Here is a 20251-nt window from a genome sequence, read left to right on the forward strand (position 1 = left end):
CAAGAGCAAGCCAGTTTCTTCCATCAATGTTGTTGCTCATTGGCTGTGAGAGGAAGAAAGAGGACAAGTTCTGTGTGAGAGCATGGCCTTATGTTGTATTAAAGTACATACATAAGTACACTCTAATGATGCAGCTTCATACTGCAGCTGATGAATCTGACAGCTGGTTTCCTCTGTAAGAGGTGGTCATCGTTCCCTTGCCTGTCACTGATGCTGGGCTCCTGCCTCCCTTATGTTGATGTTGCAGAAAGCCAGTTCAGAGAGTTCAAACAGGCAAAAAACGAAGCTTGAAATAGGGTAACTTAGAGCTCCCCAAGGCAGTTTGGTATGGAAAAAGAAGGAATGAGGGAAGTCTCCCTCTTGGCCATTAGATAAGCTTTAGTCAGAAAAATCCCCATCAGGGTGGGCTTCCATGGGCTGCTGGCAGCTCAAAAGTTGTGCTCCTGGTGAAACAAATGGTGCTCCTATTCCCACCCAGTTTCAGCCATGGCTGTGAGCTGGATCTTACTCTGATTTGAAAGAAACTTCAGTGTCCATGCTGTGGCCACCAACACTCACCCACCCTACAAACCCCAAATCCAACAGCCCAAACAAAGCACAACACAAATCTGCAAATTTTGAACCTTATTCAGGTTGTAATGACCCTGTACGCCTCTAGTGTACAATTGCTTTACTTGCAAGCAAACCCAAGGGAATCAGCAGGTGATTGGGTCCATCGCCCTGGCAGGAATGTGTGGAATCACAGTTTTCAGCAACAACAGGTAGTTTGATCAGTTTATGCTGACTGAGAAACAGAAAAGTTAGATGGAATCCAGAAAATAAAGTTTCAATTTATTTAATCATGTTGTACACAGCATTTCACTGCATCTCTGCACAGTGCTGGGGCTGTAATGGTGGAATTCACCTCTTTGAAACAAACCCAAAGTTTATAATGACTTTATTCACCAGAGTTTTAGTGCATTCTTTATTAAATTTTATTAGGATAGCTTGACTTTCAAACTAATTAAAGCACTACTGTTTGTCTTCTTTCCAAAAATACTTTGTTTTAAATATTGCAATCACTTAGCTAAGAGGGGGAGTAATTAAAGTTATTCTCAAGTTGCACAATTTAGTTTATTTAAAAATGCTTTATATAGTTTTTAGATGAAGTTATAAATGTTCACTTTGGAACTACCTGAAGATTAATAGTGATGCATTTGAAATGCATTATTTTTTTATTGATTCTTAATGTAGTAAATTACTGAAGTTATTTGGCAGCAAACAGAAATAGCCAGTGATGTTGTTCACATTTATTTTCCTGATAGCATCGCAATTTGCATTAATTGCATTGCAGCTGCACTCACTTATATTAAAAAGCTTCTACCATAATTAATCCTTTTTATTTCAAATCATTTTGGCACAATTTCTAGCAATAAACACTCATAAAAGACAGACACTTGAAAAATAACATACAAGTTTCTTCAATATACCTATTGCTGTTTTTTCCTGACAAGGAATTATTGATAGGCTTCTAGGATCAAGTGTTGCAAGTGGTGAAGACTTAAGACCAGTTTGAAAAATGCTAAGTGGATTATTTTGCATAAAAAATAGACAGGTTTTGAATTTGTGTAATTAACCTGTGTTTAGAAAATACCTTGATTTATGTCTACATTTGTATTTCAGTTGCATACATTATGGAAATTTAATTTATAATCCATTTAGCTGATGTGATCATAGTTTTTAGTGCTATCATTTATTAGTCCTTGTATATTAAATGCTCTAAAGGCTTAAACCTGCCTTGTGTAAAAAATTACACCTCTGCATTTACATTTTATGAGTCATAGATGGAATTCCATTTTAAATTCGGGTAGCTTTGATATATTTAAGGAATTACAATAGCTTTATTGTTGCTAATGCAGGAACAGCAAACACTGACCTTACACATTGCAAATTAATGATTTATCCCTCTAGTTTGCTTTTAAAGTCAACTATACAAATGAGGATTTTGACTTCTACACCTTGAATAAATCATATGGCTCTAAATATAATGCACCCTTTGGCTTTGAACTCGTTATTCTCAGGTTTTTTTGCAAGGTCTAACTCACCTCATAGAAGAATGTTCTTTCAAAAGTTTAAGGAATTGTGTATATTTTTCTTAACGTCTTTGTTGGAATATCATTGAGTGATTAGAGCTACCTTTATTCTTCTTTTTTCCGTTTATTTTTTCCCCCTCAGTGTTATTCCTTTTCTAAGTTTCCAGCAGATTCTGGAGGAATTAAGTAATGTCAAAATACTGCTCTTGGAGAGTTAAAAGGAAACAAAGACGTTACAATGATGTTATGTTGGTGATGCCTTTCCTGATGAGCCTGGCAGTGATACTGATGATCTGTAAAGATTTGCTTGTCACTAGTAGAGAGATGCTGATGTGGCAGACAGAGTGGACAATGAGAAAGGCAGCATGTGCTAGGAATGGGTCTTTTTAAAGCAGGGGTCCTTTATTCAGAATAGCTCTGAAGTTACCATAAGTACTTTTTTCTTCCAGTCAAGAAGTTGTTACTGACTTTGTGAAAAATAATGCAGAGATATTTTGCACTTTGTGGAAATGTGCTCATACAGTAGATCAATGTAGAATGGTATTGCTCGAGTTTGAAAATTCTTGAGGATAATTTGAGTTTGCAGTCAAAATACATCTTTCATGAGTGCTGCAAATTTGGGTCAGGTACATGTTTGGTTCAGTAATTTTTTGACATCTGTAGCAGTGTCAGGCATAGAAAGGATTGGACCTGTAATACAGTCAGAACTGGTAAACTCTTGTCTTGGAAATGATGTTTTGCCTGTGGCATTAGAGCAGTAGAATTCAGCCAAAATGTGCAGCAATGAATCTGTAACATGCAGGAGATAGGTTTTATTAGTTTAAAATGTACTGGTTTTACAGAGTTATTTTTAAGGGCATGAGGGGGATGAAAGTTCTATGTGTAGTGATGGATATGAGTGGAATGACATTGCTTGTGATGGTGCTAATGGAAGTAGAGATGTTAACTTTTTTTTTAAGACATTCTTGGTGCAGTTGCGTTGTCCTTTAGCAAACCTTGCTTTTCCTGAAAATCTGTGCAGTTTGGGTAAGAAGAGTAATGACAGATAAGCAATGATCTTACATTTTAAATCACAACATAATTAATTTGTGAGATTTGGGACCTTGGTATTTCACAAGAATATTCACATTTCAAATTCTAGATGAATATTCTTAAATTTATGCAATATCTGAGCTATTTCCATGGCAGAAGAACCTACTCAGGCACCAAATTGAAATGGAATTACTCAAAAGTTGAGAAATAGACAATAGCCTTCGGAATTCCTGCATGTGCAACAATAAAATCTAATGTATTTTTAATTGCTTTATTTTTCAGGCTCTTTATGAAAATATGCTGGTGGAGCTGCCATTTGCTAGTTTTTTCCTCTCAAAATTACTAGGGACAAGTGCTGATGTTGACATTCATCATTTAGCTTCACTAGATCCAGAAATGTACAAAAATTTGCTTTTTCTCAAGAGCTATGAAGGGGATGTGGAAGAACTTGGACTAAACTTCACCGTGGTAAATAATGACCTTGGGGAAGCGCAGGTAAGAATGGCTTTGAAATTTTTTTTCTTTTATCTATGACTGGTGAATCATTACTATCTATACTAATTAATTTTTTAATTTAAGTGTGATAGTAAACAACTGTTAAAGGTGCTGTGAGCCATTAGTTGGGTTTCTGACTCAATATTTGGAGCAGAGAGCAACTAACTGTTGTACTTAAAAAAATAACTTTTGATGATTACCTTAAGGTTTGGTCTTTTAAGTAGTAAACTGCAGTGATTATTTTTCAACAGTCATACATATAAAGCTCTATTGCCTGAGAATGTCTCTTGAACAAAAATACGTTGTTTCTTCAATTGCACTTGTAATAATTGCAAAATTTAGATGATGTGTAAACTCTAGAAGTACTGCCTGGCTTTAGAATTGCAGGTAGCAGTCAGAGAGGTTTTAAATACTAATGATAGTAAAGACCCTTTATTGTGGGACAAGCATTGTCTCTGTAACTGCAATTTTCAAAGTAGAGAGCCTGAAGTCTGCCTGACACATATTTCTTTCTTTTTGTATACCCACCTCTTTATTTTTTGAGACACCAGATTAGTCAGAGGGGATAAATGGTGTTCAGTGCTTCTATAAAGCAGTTACTTAGGTCCTTAAATCTGAGTTTTTAACACAGTTGCACCATATAATTTGATTATAGCTTTTATTTGCTCTGTTGTGTGGACTAAAGATCACTCATAGTAGAAAATAAATGTCACTAGAGCTTTAAAAGCCTGTCTTAGTGTGCTAATGCAGGTAGCCTCCTAGGTAAAGTCTTTTGTTGGGCTTCCTCTTTCATTTTTGAGGATTTAAAATTGAGGATTGAAAACTTACACTGGGTTATGGCATATAATTGGATGAAAAAAGTAGACCTGCCCACATTGTGACGAGCAGCAGCATCTGAATTCAACCTCCTCTCGTGGGGAAGAAACAGAGACTCTAGAAGAGGGTGAGCAGTTCTCTGGGGTTTGCTGCTCAGGGAAGCTGGGACTTTGCATGTCTCCAACACAGCAGCACCACTGGGATGCAGTAACCTGTCCTGGAAATTGGTAGCTTGAATTCTCTGCTGCTGCTTAAGTCATAGCAAGTTTGCTGGCCAAGACTTCTGCTTGAACAGCATCAGGCTTGGATTTTATCTTACTCCTCTGTCATCCATTTCCTGTCATTTTGGAAGATCCTAAAATCTGGATTGCATTAAGTTTAAAATAATACCCTCAGATTTGGGGTTCCTAAAGCATACTAAAGGAGAGAGGCAACAGTTGCCTGATATAAGTAACGTTTAATATTAACCATGTGCCGTATGTCGTTTTCCTCCCTGGATTACTCCCTATGTGAAACCATCTGACCTGCACTGTCTTTAGAAAAACACTCAAAGACTTGAGATAAAGACATGATGCAGTGTCGCTGTTGTACCAAGAATTGCGTAAAGAACCACACAAGTCCAAGTGCAGCAATAAAATGGTCCCATTTAATGGATTATAAATCTGTTTATATAACTTGGTTTGCAAGAGTGGTGTAATGCTATTGGTCACTTGACCATCCACCTCTCAGAGTGATTGGTGAATGCTATGACACCCACTTCAAAATGTTTTCTTCAGTGTACCATCACAAGACTGTGCATAACAAGTTTGCACCTGTGAGGTAAAGTCTTGGTTTACAAAAACCTCTACACTGTTTTCAGCTAGCTTGCATGAGAAAAAAAAACTTCACAGGAGGCAGCAGAAGCTGGAAAATTCCTCTGCTTCTAACTTTTTAGTATCCACAATACAGATGTACCCAAAAGCACTCTTAGAGTGGCTGCTGTGTGGTACCATGTGCTCTGCCTGGCTGGTACTGAACTGAGGTCTGTAGCACCCAGAGGTTGGTGCAAAGCACACAAAATGGCAGTTTCCAGTATTATGTGGGATCTACAGCGAAGGGGGAGAAAGTCTGAATTCTAAAACCATTTATTTAACTGCACTTAAAGTAATAGTTTTGTTGGTCACAGCTAACACAAACCCAGTTTAGTATCTAACTAAAATGAGGGCTGTGGCTGCTGTTTTCAAGATGTCTCATTTGTAATTGTTTGGCATAACTTCTGAACGAATATTTAATATATTAGTGAGTTACTGAGTAACTAGATGACGTGTAAGTTAAAATAAATATTCTGATGCTGGTTTGCTGTTTTTATTCTTGAAGAGAGAACATTTTACCCATGAAGTATCAGCCACCTTTTTATGAGGCTCACTGCATGTTACTGTAGTTCAACAGAACCCATTGGTTCTTGTCACTGTCTTCTGCCTTTCAATGCAACAAGTCTCTTTTTACGCTTCATTTCATTACCTTAATAAACATCATATGGATAAATACATTTTGTCTACTATTTGACTTGTAACCATTGCATACTAATTGATTGTGGCAAGGTAAGGCTAATTCACTTTGGGAAAGAGCTTAATTTGCATTCCTTATGTTCAATGTACATTATATGTACTTTTCAGCTAAACAGCCACTTTAGTGTTTAATAAATTAGTGCCCAATAAATGCATCATAAATCTATCATTGTAAATAGCTGTCCTCATGGCAGCGTCCATCCACCAATTGTGGCACAAAAGCATTATCTGCAATGAAAAACACATTCAAAAGGGGCTCTATTGCCTCTGTCAGTAATAGAAGGTAGAAATTCTATTATCAGTGTATTGATTCCAATCCTGTAATGTGCTTTTAGACCCCATTAAACTATTGTCAAAGTGCATTCACCAGAAGTTGAAAAAGGTACTTAATAATTTGCACATTAGACCTGCTAATTAGGGGAGCTATGCCATCAACCTTATCTTCCAACCCCAAATAGCTTTTGATAAAGATCTATCTAATGCAGTGATACCAGCCTACATTTCAACTGTTGGGTCTCCTGCAGAAAATGGTGGCCAGTAGCAAAGTCTCTAAGGAGGTCAGCCTATAGTTACAGACAGGTACCTTCAAGCAGCTGTGTAGATTGATTTAAGTTTTCCTCTTATCTTTTGGATGAGATGGTTATGAAAGGTCTGTAAGAATAACAAATTCAAGAAGACACCTTTCGTATTCAGACCTTTGTCCGTCCCTTTTTTCAGTGAGGAAGGCGAGTTTTGTGGCTGTCCAGGGGCAGAGGGAGATGCAAATAAACATTTCCTCTTCCTTTAGAAATGTTGGATACTGTACTCCAGAAACTCTGTTTGAAAGTATCAGTCTCAAACACTGATACTTGAGAGTACATAGATCAGAAGTTGAGTATGATCAGAAGATTCCATAAATAAAAGTGTAAAAGCACAAACCCACAGAGAAGCACTATAATATATATGGCAGCAGTTTCTATGAAACCCATCTAGTGTAGAACTTGGTGTTGGGACACCTTCTTGGGCTTTTTAAACAGGTGTGAATGCCATTGCTGTCACCGAAAATATGCTGACTCACCAAAGGGGAGTTCTTTGCCTTTAAATTTCTTCGGGGGAAAATTTTAAAGCCTTAAAAATAGTTTTGAGAGTTTCCATCTTGACAACCTCTTTACTGGGTTACAGTGGCTTAGATGAATGATTTTAGAGGTTTTTCAGCAGCTAAGTAGTTAAGCTGAGGCTGAGCCTTCTCAGGCAGACTCATAACAGTTATAGAAAATGCATTCTTAGGCATTCATATGCAACCTCCTGCTTGAACTCCTGCCTGAACATCTGGAAGGCAGGTGACAGGGAAAGAAAGGAAAAAAAACTTCATCGACTTATTTTCAAAATGGGGAAAAACTGTAGAGGTGATGTGACCAAAAGTGATCAGAGCCCAAGAGAAAAGATTTTCATCTTGTAGGAGTTCTTGGATATCTATAAGAGCTTTGTGAAATTGTGCTGGAGGTTCTGTGGTTCTGTGAAGAGATACATGTCTTATGTCTTCATACGGGACTTCTCTGTCCCGTTTTGGTATTTCCCCTTCATTTTGAAGATGCACCTTGTGAGTAGGGAATCAAATTTGTCTGAATGATCTGAGTACTTATTTAAATTACATCTATGGTTTGATTGCCTTTTAGTACATGCGATTTTGATTAAGAACCAATTTAAAATGCTTTTTGTTTGTTTGTTTCAACTTAGATCTACAAAATAGAAGCTGAGGTGATGACACAGGGAGGGCTGTAGTGTGGCCTGTCCCGGGTTACCTGGGTTATTGTCTTGCCCCATCTAGTGGCCAAAACTGGATGGACAAAAGTAAAAATGAAGCTTATAAAGTGTTTAAGATGTATTAAGTTGTGCTATGTTTCCTTTTTTTGAAAAGGAACTCTTGAACAATAATTCCTGACTTTTTAGAATTAAATGGGAATTCTAGAATAGGTCCTTTAATGCCATGAAACATTAAATGACTGAAAAGTGGCCTGCATCTACCTTTACTTTAGTTTTGTGCTTACCAAGTGTTACTGTTTTCTGTCTCCTGTTTTACATCCTTCTTAGCCTTTTTGGCATAATATATTTATTATTTGTGCTCTGTTATCCCTTTTGTTTTGGTATTGGATGATACTTTGACAAAACAATGGTAAAATTAACCTCACACTGACAAACTCCGAAAAGGGATAGTTAGGTTTCTAGAAAACCCCAGGAAATGCAGTTAACAGAATGCTCTACCCTAGCTATGGCAATGCAGGGCTCTGGGGAGGAAGGGAAGCTACAGAAACATTGCTGGATCAGAAATCAAGATTTGCTACTTAAAAATATAAAAATAAAAGGAATAATAGGATTTAAAACCAAAATAACTTTGTCCTGTTTTCTAAAAATAGTGGTCAGGAAGAGAACAACACCTTTTTTCCTTTGTTTTGCAGGAAGAACTTTATGGGGAGAGAATAGCTTTTTATTATAGAATGAATACAGCTTTCCTGACATCCCTCGAGCACTGTGGAGCCAGTGCTATTACAATGCAAGTGTAAATTAATCTGTGTTCTGTTTTCTGGCCTGCAGGGAAGGTCAGACGTTTTATTTCACCTAGTGCTGGGATGATCTTAAATCCAGCAGTTTTGTAGAACACCCTGCCAGTAGTTTCCCTTGGCTATTTTAGGAAGGAGATCAGTTCAGGCATGTTTTAGTGTAAATACTGAGCTTACAGAAATTACTGTGTGCACATAGAGGGATATCTATTAGGGTGTTGCTGGTGTCCATATTGTTAAGAGATGCTTGATGAGTTAGGTAATACAAATATGCTTTAATATGGCCTAATTCAGTGTGTCCATACCTCAGAGAGAGGGATTATATTAAATGGTATCAAAACCCCACGGAATTCTGCAGTTCTGCAAACAAGTAGAGAAAGTTTGTAAGGTAGTAAAATATTAGTAATATTGAGGTCACAACACTGATCTGTTCGTGTGCAACATCACTGGTTGCTCTGATCTTGTAAAGCTACAGAGGACAAGAATTTAAGAAGTAAGAGAAAGCTTTCTGATCTTGTTAGGCTTTGTAAAAGGTATTTTATAGGAGGAAATAAAAAAACCCTGTCTTTAGTTCCATGTAAAAGTCTCTGGGAAGATTAATGAAGTTGCTGCCCATAAGTAATAGATCATGGATATATTTGAAGAGGAAGGAAAAAGTTGTTTAAGATCTTCAACATTGAAATAAGGACAATGGGTATGAACAAACTTTACCGATTGAATTTGAAGTGAAAATGAGAACGTTTCTTGTCAATAATTGGATTAATCTGATGATTAACTTTCCAGCGACAGTAGTAAAATTACTGCAGTGGGATGAAACACAGAGGAGAGAGCTCAGCAGTGCAGGGGCCCCTTCTCATCAGCTGTTTCCACTGTGGTATGGAACATGTCCCTTACTTCTATTAATACTCCTTGTGGACTTCACCAGTAAAAATACCCTCACCCTTAGGGCAGTCAGTGGCCCCAGGCACAGTCATGTACCCTCTGGAAATGGCCCTTGGCTGTGTCCCATGCCAGGCTCTGAGATGGGTGATCTCAGAGAGAGCCCTCCTGGGTCTTGTAACCCTGGTTCTTGTTGAAGGGGCCTTGCCCAAAGGGAGCACGATAATGTGTACAGGGTGTGAAATGGTGTCACCTACACTGACACCTTCCTCTTGCTTAATTCTTGCAGGAGTAGGGTGTAAGCATAATCAGTACCTGCATACAGACATGGAGTATTGATGAGTTTTTTTACTGTAGGCGCTAACAAAAGCCAGAAACTTGGAGCTGAAACATTAAAATGGGAAGGAAGACTTATAATAACACCTATTGTAATTCAGGTTGTGGTAGCTTATCAAAGTGCTAGATACTCCATCACAGGATTGCATATCTCTGAAAAATGTGCACTAACTCATCTGTGGATTTATTGAGTTAAATACAGGAATCTCTAGACAGAATCCTCTGGCCTGTGTTGTCTGGGAGGTCAGAATTCATAGATCTTAATGGTTTCTTTTGCCTTAAAGAATATGAATCAAGAAAAACTCTGAATGCTCAAAAGCACTGTGAATTTTTAATCATACCATTTTGCACATTTTGCTTAGTACAAGAACAGCTCACATTATTAGGTAGCATGTTAGAAAAGAAACTATTAATGTGTTTAATTCTCTGTGCTCTAAAGATGTCATCATTACTACATACTGAAGTACACAGTTGGTTTAAATGAAGAAATTGGTGACTCCTGAGTGTAGGAAGAAAAAAGAAACAAGAGTTCTGAAGAGTTCTGGAAGGTGACAGTATCTCAGCTTTTCAGGTTTTTTTAATTCTTCTCTGAAGTACCCTAGTAATACCTTCCAGTTGGGTTGCTGCTTAACAAAATTAACCTCATGTAGTAAAGAGTAGAATATGTGAAGGCCTCTCCTGTTTTAGTAACAACTATCTTTGATCCTTGTTTATTTCTTAATGCAATTACAGTATCTTTAGTTTTGGGGTTTTTCTTTAAAAATTCTTCCACAATGAGGTACCTTGGTGTACCTGAAGGACAAAAGTTGAGCTTCCCAGTAGAAAAACAACCCTTAGGCTTGATTTGTTTGGTTGGTTTTTTTACTTTCGTTGACTGTACTGAGCGTATACAACAGTACATTTTCAACAGTATGAATTGTGAATGCTGAGCATTCTGCAAATCAGGCTTGTGTCATACTCTGAATTTTGACTCAGTGGATGTTGCTTTTACCATAATGTGACCCTGCAGAATTCACCAGCAGCAGACAGTTATTAGGGAAGAGCCCATCCAGGTAAGCACAGCTTCCCTAATCCAGCTGCAGGGAGAGTGTTCTGTGTGAGCTCTGTGCTTTTACAGGCTACTCTCTCTTCCAGGGTACTTAGCAGTGAAGCTGGGGCAAGCTTGCCGAGGAAGGTATTTTCACCTCAGTTCTTGTCTGACTTACGTTGGTGAATTTGGTGTTACAGACGGCTCCTATAAGAGAGCTCTGACTGTGCTGAGTCTGCTTTCTGGTGATAACCCATGGGACTGTGTGATGAGCTGCATTGGCAGCTGGAGCTCTGGGTGCACAGAATGTGCTCTTACACATAACCAGAAAAAACACCTATCTTTGTAACTCCTCGTAATCTTCTATCTTAGTTTGAGGTGAATATTCCTGAGTGTATTCTAGTCAACTTCAAATGGATACATCACTTCCTAGAATGTTTTGCAGCCCCATGTCACGGTTGGAGCAGAGCAGTGCGGTTTATCAGGGTGATGGGAATTGCTGTGTTTGTAGGTGGTTGAGCTGAAGCCCGGTGGAAAGGACATTCCCGTCACCAGCGCTAACCGGATTGCGTACATCCATCTGGTGGCCGACTACAGGCTGAACAAACAGATCCGGCAGCACTGCCTGGCTTTCCGTCAGGGGCTGGCCAACGTGGTGAACCTCGAGTGGCTTCGAATGTTTGATCAGCAGGAAAAAAACAGGTACTTCTCCTTAAAGCTGCAGAAAACAATGGCTCTAAACAGAAATAATTGCTGATTTTTGCCTGTAATGTAATGGTCTCATTTCCTTTGCCATTAGGTTCTGACTTCTGGTGCACAAGTTCCTATTAGTTTGGATGACCTTAAATCTTTCACAAACTATTCAGGTAAGCATATTTTGCTTAAGTAAAAAAATCTATTATAACTTGGGAATAAATGAACTTGCTTTTTATCTTGCCTTTTAAGAAAAAGTTGCAGGGCCATTCTTGTTACTTTTGGCCAAATTTGGTACATGGGACTAAATTTCAGAACATTGACTAAAATTCCAACACAGTTTTATAAATGCTGGGAAACTGAGATATACAGTTTATTTTATTCACACACTTAAATGCAAGTTTATAGCCAGATAATTCAAGGGTGTTCTTTTCTAAATTAAGTTAGTTGATGACTGTGTCTGGTTGATCTGAAAACAAGTCTGCAGATGACTTTGGGGATAGCAGTTTGTACCACCACATTCAGATATGTACTATTTCTCAGGCAGTCTGAAGAGAAAGATCATAGTTTTAGCTTGTAAGAATTTTTTCCTTGCATTTATCATGAATGTAATCAAAATGTAGCTACCAAGTCATCAGTTCACATCTGGGCTTACTTCAGGGTAAGTGGATTCATTCAGTAACATCCTGGATCTTGCAGATTTTGTGCGTTCTTGGAGTGAAAAGGCAATAATCCGAAGTTACTAGCTAAATGCTAAACTAAATAAAATTAATTTAAAATTCGATTCAGTGAAGAAAACTGCATTTAAGAAGCTGAGGGATATAGTAGCCATAGGTAAGCAATGAAACTGAAATTGCAGGAATCAGAGACTTGTAGGTACTGGGAGTTAGCAATACAAGCCTGCTGGTTATAATATTTTCCCCAGACTTTTCAAGATTGATGCTAGGTTTTCTGAAGAATTTATTTCTTACATAAAAATATTCTAGCTGTAAATCATTTAAATCTCATTGTAGGTGGCTACACAGCAGACCATCCTGTAATTAAAATATTCTGGAGAGTTGTAGAAAGCTTCACTGATGAAGAGAAACGTAAACTACTCAAATTTGTAACGAGCTGCTCTCGACCACCTCTTCTGGGGTTTAAGGTATGTCTTCTGGCGTCCTGGCAAGCTTTTAGAAATGCTGCAGATGTTGATCCAAGTTTTTCTTGTCTAGGAATCTACAATTTGAGAATACTCATCCGTGACTACAGAAATAGCTTCAATGTTTGCATTTGCATGTATAATAAGTACAGTTTTAAAATATGTAATGAAGTGTTCTGCTGCTTTCCATTTTAACTGCGAAATTTGATAAGCTTACAGACCCATTGATTAGAGCACTTGCTGCATGTGATGGAAGGTCCTTGCTGCCATTTCATGTTACTGTGCCGAAGCAGAATTGCTACCAGTTTGAAGCAAAAGATTGAGTTAAGCATAGTGCCTTCTAAGTCAGGCAAAAGAGAATTTAGGATATAAAAGCAGCTATTAAATTTGATCCTCTTAAATTAACCATTTGAAGCAGGACATACATTGTCTTCTTTTCTAATTCCCATTTATCTGCTTATAGGTCACAGCTCATTACCCTTAGTAGCAAAATACTTAGCTGCTGTCTCCAGATTGCTATTTACAGGGAAGCTTAAGTATGAAGAAAAATTTTCTGTACTGCTAATGAAACTAAAGAGAGACCAAGGCAAGGTGAAGACATTTTGAACCTAAGTTGTGGGGATATTCTACCCATGAATTTCACTGGACTGCAAAATTTTGGCTAAGAACCAGACATCATGTCAATTCCCCTAAAATGTGGGAACATTGAGTGCTGTGGAGTGGTGTTGCCATGTGGATAGGCAACATCCTTCATCTTCAACATCTGTAATCTGTAGCTCAGTTACACTCCTTTTATAGACACCCGGGATTGGAACTGGCACTTTCAGTTGGTAACTGGTCTGACTGTTCCGTGTGTCAACTTCAGGATGAAATGAGTCATTTCTTAGACTCCCAAAAACATGCTAAGTAGATCCCCTTTAACACTAAAGACTGTCCATAGATTTGATACGGAGACAGTGGAGATGGCTTTTGAAACACATGAATCCTGTCTAGGGTATTTGTTGATTGATTTATGTGATTCCTTATTTAAAAGTCTGCAGGCATTTCTCCTAAACTCCCCAGGTCCGTGTGATTATCACTGTACAGTATTCTAGCAATGAATGGGATTTTACAGGACAGCAGGAAGAGCAATTGGAAAACTCTGGGATGAGACCAAGATAAAACAGTGCACGTCAGTCACGTGAGGAAGGGAGAATTGGGAAACAACTGGGGAAACCATTTAAGCAGAAGTTCCCATTTGTTGTCATCCCCTTTTAATTACAAGGGGAGGGGAGGAAGTGCAGATGTAGGTACCCAGCTTTGAGGTAGCCAGTGTGACATTTGAAGAGATGGAGGAAGTGAATCGAAAGTCTAAAGATACTAAGGCTGACAGTGACACATTTGAAAGAAGCTAAATGTGGAAAGCTGAAGTTTGTGCATTCTCTTGGGAGATGGGCCACAAACTGACTGTAACATATGTGGCTAGGAAAAAATGGAAGCAAATTAGGCACCAAATTTTCGGCATGAAAGCAGTAAGTTAAAAGATGAATTCACTGAACAAGGGGCTTGCATGCTCAGCCACATGCAGCAGTGTTGGCAGAGGAAAGCAGCTGCAAGGGTGTTAGAGCTGCTCTGCTGGGCAGTACCGCAGGGTGGCTGCAGCAGGACCTGTTTCCAGGGATTTACCTCCAAACCACGGGCTTGCCAGGAAGTGTCTGCCAGAAAGGGCAGTGTGTGACTGGTATTGGAGCTTTGAAGGTGCAGACTGTGAAGCCACGGGAGTGCTGAGTATTACCAGCTAAGTAACTGTGGGAACATTTTTTTGTTGATGGGAGACATGAGCACAAACCATCTTCAAAATGTGTTTGCAGTTTTAGTGTGTGTGTATTTTTCTGAGAGAAACACAGTTTCTGGTTCTCACTCTGAAATTTTCTGTGTAGGCTTTATATTGTGGGACCAGCATGTTTTCTTCAAGTTGGTGCACGTTGATTTAAGATTAGGAAATACCTTGATGATCGCAGTTCATAAATAACACAGTCTAGCTTTGCATCATTTAAAAATTCTAAACTTTCATTGCCAGAGTCAGGTTCAGAATAACACTTACTAAAGCTAATTAAAGTTTAATAAGTTTAATAAATGTGATTGTTACAGACAAAAAAAAAAATCATTAAAGTGTGGTTGAAAATTGTTAAGTTCCAATCAGGTCACATAATAAATCGATGATACTTTTCCCTTCCAAACCATTGCAGTTTCCCGCTGTACAGTATTTAATTATGCAACAAATGGTGCCCTTGGCATGGCATTTCAATTTAGAATTCCATTTTTAAAGCTAGAGTAGGGGAATTCAATTAACATTTTGAAAGGAACACTAAAAATGCAACATTTTAGCCGTGAAATACTTTTAAGGCCTCCATTTGAACAATAATTTAGCTTAGAATCTCACTGACCTTTTGCCTTTGGAACTGGAATTTTTTTCCAGTTTCTAAAATCAGAACTTTTTAACCTCAGGCAATCATTTGATAAATGAATACTGTCTTGCCAGCAAAAGCGGTGCTTTGGAGGTAACAAATAAATATATTTTCCACTATACTCTTTCTTGGAAGAAGATAAATGGGATACTTTTTAAAAAATTAAATATTGCATACAAAATGTCTTTAAAGTGTGTCCTTCAGATCAGTAGTTAACACATCAGAAGAATAATCAGGGTGTGACAAGTCTATGTCATTACAGACTCACTATGCACATTGATTGTATGTTTTTGTAGCATTGTAAATTTGTACGCTAGACTGTATGAACAATAACAAATCATTGTATTTTCCTTAGAATCACATAAATTGCTTTGTGTGTTGCAAATTAGTGGATCTTGTTGGGACAAGGCAGAGGGAGACACTATGCAATTCAAGAGTGGTTTTGGTGCTATGAGGAATGAAAGAAAAGCCATTTGAGTGTCATTGTGACAGGTTTTCATCTAGTGGTTTACTTCATAGAAATGTGTGCCAGCTGCTACAGGGTAGATTTTGGCTTGTATACCTTTTTTTGATACGTGGTTGTTTTTTTGTTTCGGTTGCATTTTCCAGGAGTTATATCCTGCATTTTGCATTCACAATGGAGGATCTGATTTAGACAGGCTGCCTACTGCCAGTACCTGTATGAACTTGCTGAAGCTTCCCGAGTTCTACGACGAGAATCTGATGCGAAGCAAGCTCCTCTATGCCATTGAATGTGCTGCTGGATTTGAACTCAGCTGAGCCCAACTGATGCTGATTTGGATGATCTGCAGAGGAACGAACCAGTGCCTACTCTATAAGCAGCACCCATACCCAAGCAGTTTTAAGGGAGTTCTGTCTACATTTCTGCAGTTCTTGTGTTTTACCAAATGCCCTCGGATAGGTTTCATTTCTAAACATGATTTCTTAGTTAGCTTTCATTACTGAATATTGCATTGACATTGCTTTATGACTCAAAACAATGAATGCTGTGTGCAGCGTGGCTGATTTCTGTGTTTATGTGAAGAAAGAGCACATTTAAAGAACAGTGACATCTCAGTGAAATTAACCAAAGATGAAGCTTTGGCTTTGTGCTGTTCAAACATAAATAATTTTGCAAACTGGCAATAAAGTTGTGTACTCTGCGGTGCATTGGGATGAGACAGGGCTAACATCCTGTAATTAGTCTTTTAGATGGAAGGCAAGCAGATGTTTGCAGATATCCCAGAACTCAGAGGATGAAAATGCTCATTACTGACAACCTAACAACTTACGCTGTAGAGTTGTTTACTCTACCATCATAGAGAGATGGGCAATCACCAACCATATGAAGTTCAACCAGGGGAAGTGCAGGATTCTGCCCCTGGGATGGGGCAGCCCTGGATGTGTGTACAGACCGGGGAATGAGAGGCTGGAGAGCAGCTGTGGAAAGGGACCTGGGGGCCCTGGTTGATGGCAAGTTGAATGTGAGCCAGCAGTGCCCTGGCAGGCAGGAGGGCCAAGCGTGTCCTGGGGGCATCAGGCCCAGCATGGCCAGCCGGGCAATGGAGGGGATTGTCCTGCTCTGCTCTGGGCTGGGGCGGCCTCACCTGAAGTCCTCGGGGCAGCTTTGGGTGTCAGAATATAAAGAAGACATGAAGCCATTAGAGAGCATCCAGAGGAGGCCATGAGGGTGGTGAAGGGCCTGGAGGGGAAGCCGTGTGAGGAGAGTCTGAGGTCATTTGGTCTGTTCAGCCTGGAGAAGAGGAGACCCGTTGCAGTTACAGCTCCTTATGAGGGGAAGAGGAAAGGCAGGCACTGATCTCTGGTGACCAGTGACAGGCCCTGAGAAACCAGCATGGTGCACTGGATTGGGGAAGGTTTAGGTTAGGTATCACGAAATGGCTTCTCACCCAGAGGGTGGTTGGGCACTGGAACAGGCTCTCCAGGGAAGTGGTCACAGCCCCAAGGCTGACAGAGCTCAAGGAGCATTTGGACAATGCTCTCCGGCACTTGTTGTGACTCTTGGGGTGTCCTGTGCAGGACCAGGAGTTGGACTGGATGATCCTGATCGATCCCTTCCAACTCAGCATAGTCTATGATTCTGTTTTTGAACTGATTTTGTTTTATACTACCTTCCCTCAAGATGGTAGGCACTGAGATAAAATGGGTGTAATATTGCATTTGTGCTTTCTGAAACACCTCGAAGAAATAGAATTTGCATTATTTTAAGTTCAACCTTTGCTGCATCCTTATCACGTGGACACTGTTCTGAATGGATGTGACTTTCCAGGTTTTTCTCTGTTCTGTTTCTGTCTTTTGTGCCAGGTTGGTTGGTTGATTTTAAATGAATCAGTCTCCTATTGCATACACAGTACATAGAGAAATCATCACTTTGGAAAAATATATATGTAATAATTATTAAAATTATTTGAACCAAAGTTATCAGGCTTTATCTTTTATATTTGAAGCCTGTGGTGGTCACATTCCTTTTCCCTATCATTTCTTTCCATCTTAAATACCATATCTGTGCCGTAGACACTAATCAAATTAACTTTTTTTGGTGATTAAGCAGCTTTTATATCCATTTCCCTGCAGTATTTCTGCTGAGAAAAGTAAGTGGGAATATGCTGCTTAATATAATTTGATATCTAGAGAAAAAATTGCTTTCATATGGAAGGAGCTGATCCTCTAGTAGTAGGCACATTGTAGGGTTTTGTATGCAAACTGCAGTGAGTTTAAAAAAGGAATTACAGTTCAGACTGTAAGATTCGTAAGTCCATCCCTCTGAACTTTGCTTTTATATTTTAAATCATCGAAAATTACAATCAAGTTTGTATTCATCTCTTATGCAAAAAAATATTTTGCTGTTACTGGAAACTCTGCTGGATTTCCTATTTAATAAGCAGTAACCAGCAATATCCTTTTAAATGTGGGGGAACTGAGTGGTTTTAAGATGTTTACTAGTAACCATATAAAAATGTATAATTTCTTAATTTGGGTAATAAATGAAGTGTTAAAATACTATTTGTAGTCTTGATGTACAGAAATAAAATGATTGGTTTTCTTTTTGGTTTTGCTTTAGGCTTTTTATTTATGTTAAATGTTACGTACCCAACCTATTCTTTATCCCAAATTCTTTTTTGTATATTTTTCTACATAAATTATGGAACTTGTAAAAAAGTTGAAAAAGAGATTGGTAATAGTGAAACTGCCTCCCCCAATTGCAAAACCTGAACACTTCTTTTAGATGGCATTATTTATTTTAGAACCTAATGCTTTAAATATTTTGAGATTATTTTTCAATTCCATTATTTTGCTACATTGGGTAGTGTTGTATCTGTATTTTGTAAAATTAAATTAAATTTTTCTATTAAATATTTGTATTTCGAAGATTGTGTTGGAGTCATGCCAAGTACTGGTGACTGGTAATTGTCCACTTTGTGCTTTTGAAAAGGAACCAGTGCCCACTAGTGCTGTCTGTGGCCAGGAAAGCAGCAGGTGCCACAGGGCTGGGGGAAGGGTGACTTGCACAGAGCTGTAATTGCAGGAATCACCGAGCTGCAGAAACCTTCAGGAGAGAACTTGAGTTTGCTGAAAATACTCTGATGTTTTATTTCTTCGGTGTGCAGCACTTGGTGCTCTTGTTTGTGTATCCTGTACATGAGGTGTGACCCTGGCACAGGCAGGGCATCAGAGCAGTTGTAGCCCACATTTCACTGTGTGCAGGCTGGAGCTCTGTGCAGCTTCACCACCTTCAGAATCCAGACTGCAGTGAGAGGAGAGTGGGGCTTTTCTTTGGCAACCAGTGCTTCCAGCTCTGCCAGCTGTTTTCAGAGAGGCAGGACGAAGCATGAGTTCCTGCTTTTCAATGATCTATTGCTGGATACTTTAAGGAACGGGAGATAAAGGTGTGAGAGGTAACATAGGCATGTCCTGAGGAGCTGGGGAGTCGAAATGATCTCTTGTAGCACTTATGTAGCAAGAATTGTTTCTGTATGAAACTGGATTTTGTGGATTTTAAAAGAAGAGTGAACTGTCTCCCTGTTGTGATGCTCCCAGAATTTAGGTAGGCAGAGGCAAGAGCACTCTGCATGCAAGCAACCTGAAATACCATTGTAGATTTGATCATCATAACTACAGCAGTAATAATTATGAGTTTGGGGTTGGTTTCTGTACAAGACAGCCCTTCCTTAAAGTAAGTTTCTGTACTACAGTGTTTCATCCTCCTAGTTCAGTACTTGCTTTTTGAAAAAGCAAGCATTTTCTGATTGGATTTTGTTTTCAAGTAAGTTTGGGTTTGTAATTTTGTAACCTGTTCTAAAAACAGTTTTGTCAAGGTCTATATGATGGAAGAGTTGACAAATTTTTCATCTCTACAAAGTTCAAAGGCGTTAAAAGTTGAATAAAGACATAAAATTAGCACTTGGTCTCTTTATTTCAATGAGGTTTCTTTCCAGATGGGGGCTTAGTCCTATTACGTGGATTAAAAAAAATAAAGCACAGCAAACCAAACCAGGAGTAATGAGCCTTGTCCTTCATCTCTGTTGTCTTCCGTCATGGTCCTGAAAGCCAGACTTGTATAAATCCCACAAAACTGATTTCTAGGGAACATTTATGTATCTGCAGAAGATGAAGGATTTTCCTCCAGTTTCATGTGTAAACACTGAGCTGACAGAAGTTTGATTTGAATAAGGAGGATATCTTCAGGTATTTTTTGGGGAGGTGCTCCATGATAATAATATAAAAGAGCTTCCTGATGCTATTAGTAGAAATGTTGACATTTTTTTGGCATCACTTGAGTAATATAGCACAAACATACCTAATTTAATCCTATAAAGGGGTTTGGAATTCAGAGAAAACACTTCTGAGTGCAGTGAGCTCATACATTTCAGTTTCTACCAAAATCTATTAGTTAAATGCCAGTGAGACAGCACATACTCTTATCACCTAAAAAAATACTTACTAAAAATAGTACAGCACAGAAAAAAGAAAAAAAAAGAGGAATGTTTTGTTGGACCTGTAATATTTGCTCATATACATGAATCTGTGATAATAATGGTTTGTGATGTAAATGCTTGTTACTTTTTTTTATGATGCTTTTGCCTGTCAGTGAAGGAGAGAAGAAATGAACATGGTCTGTAAAACTGATCAGGATATCTATATTTTTATTGACTTATGCTTTTGTGAATAAAATAATTTGAGTTTTATTGAAGCTCTGCAGAAACACTC

General features: G+C 38.6%; 1 protein-coding gene across 2 annotated transcripts in view; it reads left to right on the forward strand.

Annotated features, from left to right (window-relative positions):
• UBE3C (ubiquitin protein ligase E3C) overlaps window positions 1-16940 on the forward strand; it is a 70286-nt gene extending 53346 nt beyond the window's left edge. Inside the window, exons 19-23 of one of the 2 annotated variants that reach the window (XR_552308.2) lie at window positions 3387-3599; window positions 11253-11443; window positions 11541-11607; window positions 12448-12578; window positions 15632-16940. Coding sequence is in view for 1 of the 2 variants with exons in the window: in XM_017728909.1 (XP_017584398.1) it covers window positions 3387-3599; window positions 11253-11440; window positions 11540-11607; window positions 12448-12578; window positions 15632-15802 (771 nt within the window). In the remaining variant the exon portion in view is untranslated. Of the gene's footprint in view, window positions 1-3386; window positions 3600-11252; window positions 11444-11539; window positions 11608-12447; window positions 12579-15631 lie in introns of both variants that reach the window. The other variant, XM_017728909.1, reaches the window with a different exon arrangement.
• The last annotated feature ends 3311 nt before the right edge of the window (window positions 16941-20251 follow it).

This window comes from Corvus brachyrhynchos, unplaced genomic scaffold, assembly GCF_000691975.1.
Source record: "Corvus brachyrhynchos isolate BGI_N302 unplaced genomic scaffold, ASM69197v1 scaffold52, whole genome shotgun sequence".
NCBI lineage: Eukaryota > Metazoa > Chordata > Aves > Passeriformes > Corvidae > Corvus > Corvus brachyrhynchos.